A 7,869-nucleotide genomic window follows, 5' to 3' on the forward strand; every position below is an offset into this window, starting at 1 on the left:
AAATTATGATTTTTCTTAATTAAACTCTGAGCTTTATATACCTTTTTTTTAATAATAAATGTGAAATATTACCATTAACAAATCAAATTAGTATATCTCTTGAGCTCCTATAACTACAATACACTTAACTCTGTAGTTAGGTCTTCAAATACATATGAGAAAAAAAAAGAAAAAATCTGCCAACTACAAACACTAACCTCTAGCTATTTGTTCTCTGATTACATAACCTGATCAGTAATTGTCTACATTGTTGTGCTTTCCTACATATCTGTATATCATCTAATCTATATTTGAGCTCCTTTTTTAGTTGTGCAATTGCAAGGTCTGTGTTCACAGTTGTGTTCCTGAATATCCTTCAATTCTATGACTGCCATGTGTGGTAGATCGCTGCCCCACATATGGCTGCCACTATTTCTTTCTTCATCTGCTTCCATTTTTTGCTTCTCAACCAATGTAGGCATTGTGTAACTCTCCCGGCCATCAGTCAAATCTCTGTCTATTGACTTAGCTCATTTCTCATCTTCCTTATTCACTCACAGTCCACAAAATAGACGTTGCATTGTTTCCACTACTCCATTCCTCTATAAGCTACTTGTATTGTCTGTCAATGTTATGTGCAGGTGCTGTAGTCTCTCCTTTGTGAGCAATTTGTTTTAATTGGCCAATCAAATTATGAACCTATGCTTTGGCTGCATTACTTTGGTCCATACTAGATCAACAACTTTACATCTAACCAGTTCAGTCAACAGTGCATTATAGTTCTGAGTTACTGAATATTGTCCACTAGATGTGAGAGTGTATTTACCACTCTGATACCATTGTGCCATGATTTCCTTAAGTGCATTAAGATTCCTCCAATACCATCTGCTATCCACTGGAGGGCTATGGTTCCAAATGGTATTATTTTGCTTTATGTATATGTCATGCACCCACCTCACCCAAAGTGAATCCTTTTTCTCATCTAGTTGTCAGACTAGTTTTCCCACTGGGGATGTATTCCAGTTGTTGCATCCCTTGTGTTCAACCCTCCATACTTTTTTGGTTTACACACCTCTCTCAAGCCACCAATGCTACCTTCTTGTGTTCCTCTGATGTGCCCCATAGGTAGTCCCTACATCTCTTGTCAACTGCTTTGAGCACACTTTGTGAGAGAATAAAGACTGCTCCCCAAAAGTTATAGATTGAAAACAAGACAACATTTATAATTTGTAACCTTCTTGACAAATGCCTTGAGTAAGCATTTGTGATCCTTTTTGTAATTTTGTCTAGTAACTGCTGACATTCCATCTTACTCCACTTCTTTGAAGACAAAGGCAACCTTCCACTCACCTAATTGTTCCGATTTCTCAGAATTGCACATATTTCTACTCGTACCATCTTGATTCCCATTCGATTTCACCTGTGTAGTGCTTTGCACAGTAGTGTCGTGCGCCATTAGAGTTTTCTCTGAGAGGGGAACCGAGCTCTCTTTCTCATGAGTGGCGTAGGTTTGCTAAAAATCGCCAAGAGAGAGAATCGTATCGTGCGCCTCTTATTACGTTTCTCATACAGTTTTATATACTTATACCCCCAATCTTTTTAATATATCAAAAAGCACCTCACATTTCCTCTAACTGAAACTACACCTCCCCCAAAGTGTCTATTTCATCTTTTCGTTTCCAAAGAATCATTTGCCGACTTTCCGCACATTCCAATTCTCCTGCAATAAGTCGACCGACCACTACAAAACAACCCCACTCCCCCCGCCTTATGCTCCAACAAATTCTCTGCCATGAACGACCCCAATAGACCACCAGTTACCGGTTACCCCGCCGCCGCCCCTCCAAACCCTAACGGTTACGGCGGTTACGGCAGTTCCGCTCAACCCCCACCACCCGGCACCGCCTACCCATACGCCGCACCCCCACCTTCCTCCACCACATACTACAACAACAATCCATACTACCAACAATCCATTCCTTACGCCGTCCAACGGGCCACCTTCCTCCGCCGCATAATCGCTATAGCCATAGCTGCTATGGTCATCACCGGCACCTTTGTTTTTATCGTCTGGCTCATCCTCCGCCCCCGTCTACCGGAGTTCCGAGTCGACTCGCTCTCAGTCTCAAACCTTAATCTCTCCAATTCATTAATTTCCGCTAATTGGGACCTCCGTTTTACTGTCCGAAACCCCAACAAAAAGTTGACACTTTACTACGATGATGTAGCAGCAGCGGTTTTTTATGATTCGGCTTCGCTTTCCGACACTACAGTCCCGCCGTTTTTTCAGGATAAACGGGCTGAGACTGCCCAGAAAGCGAGTTTTGCTACTTCAGGTTCGTATGTAGAGAATCGAGCCTTTGATGGGATGAATAAAGAGAGGGCTCGAAGTAGTGCAATTGGGTTTGATGTGAGGATGGTGGCTAGGGTCAGGTTTAAGGCGGGGTCTTGGAGAGCGAGGAGGAGGTTTATAAGGGTTTACTGTAAGGATTTGTCTGTTGGGGTTGGGCCCAATAAGTCGTCCGGGAACTTGCTTGGTGGGCCCCGACAGTGCCGGGTTGGACTCTGACAGTTGGTGATCTTCGCTTGTTTTAAGGTGAAAATTCTAAGTATTGTAGTTTATAGGAGCATTAGCTTATTTTGTTTATGATACTTAGTTGTTTTTTATGGATGGTTTCTTTTGTTATTGGCAAATGCAACGTGGTTATTTGTGATTAAGGGTAGTGTGATTTATTAGACAAAGATATGAGGGTTTCATTGGTTTACATTGTGTGCAGTTTTCTTCAGTTTTTTGTTGTTTTTTGTGAGGGCCCGAGAATCAAGTTTTGAAAAGTTGCAATTTTTCTCTTATATCAAGGAGATTTAACAAATTATCTGTACCCAAAAAGTTCGTTCTTTCCCTATTTGGGCAACATTATATTTCAACGAAGGGGATATTTTTCAACCTAGCTCCGGCACTGGTCCATTGCATATGCAGCTAATAGCTTTAGTAAGTTGTTGTGTTTTCTATTCTTATTGCATCTATTCATAGCATAGCGAAAGAAGTGGACATGGATGTAAGATTGATACGTTCTCTTCAAAAATTAGTATGATTTATGAGTAGTTGTACATCTCTTAAAAAATTAGTATGATTTATGAGTAGCTGTACATCACCGGTCTTGAGGTAATGATGTAGACAGGCTCTTTAATGTGATTATGGATTTTGTTTCTGGATCATTCCATTGCTGGACAAATTTGGCTATTGACATCTGCAGCCTATATAACTTAAATCTTTTGTCCTGGTACTTTGACACGATCCTTCAGGTACTAAATCATTAAAAAGTCATGTGCTTTTCCTTTGCTTCATCGGATAAAAGCGCATCTCAGTGCTTGCCAAGTCCTACAGAAGTTCTTGTGGGATATAAATTACTGGAAAGTGATATGTTATAGTTCCAGGAGAGTAGCAGTTGCTTCGTTCATATGCAGTTTCCTCTGTATGTTACTTTCATCTCCACTAGCTGGAAGAAGTTCTCTTGAACAGCGACAATTGTGTGAATATGAAGCACTAATGTAGCTTTAAAACATGTGCTGCTTTTGGCAGATAAGTAGACCGGCTAGTTATGTGTTATAGACCTTATAGTTTTGGGTGAAATAGTGGATGGTACTTTTAAGGTCCTTCCAGACTACGGACATTCTGATCTAGGTTAGGTAACACACTATCTGAGGAGATGTGCCTGCGTCTCTTCAAATTTGGGATTTCTGTTTTTATTGGTTGATAAGTAAATTTGGGACCTCTTTTTGGGATGAGCAAAGACTCTCACTAGCTCTAAAGTTTAGATTCTTGGTTCTAATGAAACCTAACCCTAGCTGTTACTAATGACTTTGGCTTACTTTTAGAAGCTACATGGTCTCCACCTTTGATAACCTAAGGAGATGCTTGTATTTGAGAAGAAGAGGCAAGAGGGTATAGGGCCAGACTTTGGTAACTGGAGATGTTAAGTGGAGATTATACAAGAGTTAAGATGAGTCAGTTTCAGTGGTTTAAGAATTTTGAGATGTGCATTTGCTAGCGGCATCTATGTATGCTTGATTTTAATGGTAAGTGTCTTTATAAAAGATCAATTGAGCTGTGGGGCATATTTCATGGTTGCAGATCTATCACTGCATGTATGACTATATACCCCTCCCATCTATCTGGGGAAGTGGAGATGTACTTGTCAGGTATTTCACTCTAGTATATTCTCTCCTTACCCTATAATGATAGAAGCATCTCAAAGAAGTTTTTTTAAAAAAGATATAGGAATATATTTTATAATGAGTGTTGCCCGTGTACGGATGAGGGGATAGGAGCGATATCATAAGATGGGACTGCTGGTTGGGTCAACCGTCCATGTTTAGGCATGTTGTAAGTCGTGATCTAAGTTGCTCTGACACGGTTACGGATGTCCGACACGGGTGCGGATCTAGAGGTCGGATCCTTTAAAATGAAAATTTTAAGATTCGGGGATACGGATCCTAGAACCGACACGGGTGCGAGGATACGGCTAAAAGTTTGCACACTTGTATTAATATTTGTCGTGCCAAGACAAAAAAGTTTGCACACTTGTAGTAAATTTGCTATAGTAACATGGTCATAAAGGTAAAGTATGTCAAAAAGCATATCACTTTTTAAAAATAGCTACAGTAACTCTTTTTTGTGGCCCATATTGCAAGTGGATGCAATATTTAATGAGAGACAGCTATAACTCTTCATAAACGGCAAAATATTAGTTGTCAATTAAAAAGTGGTCAATTCCTAATTTGTCTCATTCTTCATCCGTTCTCTGTACTCGCCTCTTCTTCTTTCCATCTCTGAGTCTTCTTCCCCAACAAAAGTTTTTCCATCTCTTTGTTTTTTTAGTACAAAACCCATTATGCCTCAGTCCAGTAGTCCACCACCCATCTTTTGCTTCTCTGCCAAAAAAAAAAACATGAGCTCTTGATTTCAAAAACCTGCAGCATGAACAAGAAGATTGACCAAGACAAAAAGCTTCAAAGGAGACAAAAGGACTAATATAAGAAGGAGAATATCAGCGAAATTGAAGGTATTTCGTTTTCCATCTTTTCAAATCTTTACTTAGTGAAATCAATTGGGAAAAATTTTGGTCAACGCACCCGATCTTGTCTGACCATATCCGACACAGATCCCACACCCTTACCCGTGTCAGTGTCATGTCGACACGGGTACGGCCAAATTGCCGTGTCCGAGCAACTTAGGTCGTGATTACTGGCTTAGTTGATGCCATATTTGCTTCGATCCGTATAAGCTTTGGAAAATATCGTGGTTTAATAAAATAGATACACTTCATCCACTGTATTATTTGAATTTGGTTGGCATCGACGTGATTTTCTTTCTCTGATCCTTTATTTGCTCTCCTCATATTTAAGAAAGTGAATAAGGAGATCTTCTGCGCAATATGCGCTCATCAAATCAATGATCAGGATTCTGTATATCATTTTCTAGCTGATAGTTTGGATATGTACGGTCATCATTCATCTTATAGTTCATGGAGTGTTCAGATCTTCTGGTAACGGGAAACAATATCCAGCTTTGAGATCTTTAGGTTTTAGTTTCAGAGAGTGTAACTTCTGTTCAGTACTTACTGCGTCTTAGCTATCTTGTTATCCCTGAAAAGATACTATAGTATTTTTGTCTGCCTCTTTTGCGGATGAGCAAGCGGCATTGCTCATTTGAATCATTTAAAAAATTTCATAGAGTTTATGATAGACTCTTCTTTATGCACCCAGTTTCATGTTGTACTCCTAATGATCATTTAATATCCATTCACCACAGTTTGAAATTATATTATCTTAGATAAATCTTATACTTGATCATAACTACACTGAATTAGAAAAGCGATAACTTTAATGCTGCAATTTTGATAATGAAAAATTAAGGAACAATTGGGATCCTCAAGGAATCAATATATGCCCTATAATGAGCAGAGCGAACTAAGACATAATAAGATAGTTTGTTGGACTTATCCTAGAAATATGGGTAGACTTTTAGAAATTTCAGTTTAGAAGATAAAAGATCAAAACATTGAGTCCTTGTAATATCCAGAACAGAATTTGAAAATTAGATCTTAGGCACTGGGTTGGTGTTTACATCCTCACGTCAATGTTCCTGGATTTTACTAAGGAAGCAAGAAGGGTACTTCATATGTTATGCTATTATGCTTCAGACCTTTTCTATATCAAGATCAGTTAATTGAACTGTTGGCAGTAGTAGCAGGTCTTTGGGCATACCTGGTGTTTGTAGCTTGACATCTGAAATGAAATTGTAATAGTTTCTTATATTCATAAGGAGATCATTTTATCTTTTTGGGTTTTTTCAACCGTGGCGTGTAGAAGGAAAAAATTTCATATGAGACTAGCAGCCATACTTTCATTCTGGTGTAACTGCTTCCAAAAAAGATGCAGCAATGTTTTTGAACTTCATGAAATTTTAAGATGTGTTCCTGATGATGATGTTGGATCACATCGAAGGAATCTATTAAATAGAAATTAAAGTTGACATGCAAAATAGAAATTAAAGTTTACATGCATAACCATGTTGCGCTGATTTGGGGTTGGATATCTCCGCAGCTTCAGGTGAGTTAACTTGTGGCTTGGAACTTTATAAGGATTTATTATTTGCTTTGTCGATCGAGTTCATTATTGATCTCCAAGAGATCTACATATTACATTTTATACTTTCCATAACTTTATCATGGCAGATCAATCTTATCTGCCCTTTGTTCTTTGAGCCCTTAGTTTACTAGTGAAACTTTTGAAAGTTTATGCTTAAAGAACCAGAAAGATGCCATGGCTTCTTCTTAATGTTGTATAATCATGATTGGGTGCTGTATTTCATGGTTCAGGTTTTGTTATGCAATTAAGCGTATTGCTATGTTATTGAAAAAGCATAAGATGGTAGGAAGAATATGCTCGCGAAGCAACACCATTGGGGCTTTTTATTATACTAGTAGTTGAAATATGATGTTTGTCGTGTCCCTTGTGAAGCTAACTACTTCTATCATTTTCAGCTATCTATCATTTTACCAGTCTTTTCTACCAATATGATTTCAGAGGCTTCTGTTGCTGTTGGTTCTTCGTCAGGGATAATCTTTTTAGGTTCTTTGATTAGAACTTGTAGTATCAATTATCAGATGCTTCCTAAACATATGATGTACAAGCTTACATTATCAACATAATTGCATTCACATGTCCTTTTTATATGTCAAAAGCTTGAAGTTTAACTGAATAAATCAATAGTTGAAGAAATTTGATCAGCGGCCTACACAATATGATTTTGTGAAAAACCGCAAAATGTTCTAAGCAGGTTTGTGGTGTCAGAAGTAGGCATGTGGTGTCAAATGATTAGATGATTTGTTGCTATCCTCTTGAGTCTGAGCTACTATGACGGTGGGAGGTGGCAAGTACTCAAGTAGTTAGTTGAGGAATAGTTAGAAAGTGCGCGCAAAAGATTGGATACCACTCTTATTGTTTTAAAAGAAAATTAAAAGAGTGGAAAAAGAACATGTCTCCAAAAGCTACAATGCTTACATAGCCGAAGTCATGACATTGTTGCGCGTTATAAAACATAGTCACGCGTGGAGAAACTCGACGTTGGAGTTAGTCAGTAATGAAAACACACCTGTTTCAAAACTTGACTGTAATAAATATTTGGGTACTTTTCTTTTTTCTTTTATCTACATACACACAACAATGAAAAAATGGTGGTACTTTGTTGTAGTCAGTCATTCATCAAATACTAACAAGGATCATGGATGTTTTAGTAAAAACTGAGAACATATTCCTTTCAAAAAGATTGAACCTATTCCGTTTTTAGTTAGTTTCAAATAGAATGAACTTTTTTTAAATTTAAAA

General features: G+C 38.2%; 1 protein-coding gene across 3 annotated transcripts; it reads left to right on the top strand.

Annotated features, from left to right (window-relative positions):
• The first annotated feature begins 1,648 nt into the window (after positions 1-1,648).
• LOC107789445 (NDR1/HIN1-like protein 10) lies at positions 1,649-7,166 on the top strand. Of its 3 annotated transcripts, none has more exons than XM_075237168.1 (2): positions 1,649-2,575; positions 4,957-6,854. In XM_075237168.1, exon 1 carries the CDS (start codon positions 1,772-1,774, stop codon positions 2,546-2,548), a length of 777 nt encoding a protein of 258 aa, XP_075093269.1. In that variant the 5' UTR covers positions 1,649-1,771; the 3' UTR covers positions 2,549-2,575; positions 4,957-6,854. The 3 variants fall into 3 exon arrangements, with proteins under 3 accessions (XP_075093269.1, XP_016466745.1, XP_016466753.1); XM_016611259.2 differs by lacking the exon at positions 4,957-6,854 and adding an exon at positions 7,026-7,166 and having other exon boundaries at positions 1,650-2,575; XM_016611267.2 differs by lacking the exon at positions 4,957-6,854 and adding an exon at positions 6,861-7,001 and having other exon boundaries at positions 1,650-2,575.
• Positions 7,167-7,869: the final 703 nt, after the last annotated feature.

The sequence above is a fragment of the Nicotiana tabacum genome, chromosome 18 (genome assembly GCF_000715075.1).
Source record: "Nicotiana tabacum cultivar K326 chromosome 18, ASM71507v2, whole genome shotgun sequence".
NCBI lineage: Eukaryota > Viridiplantae > Streptophyta > Magnoliopsida > Solanales > Solanaceae > Nicotiana > Nicotiana tabacum.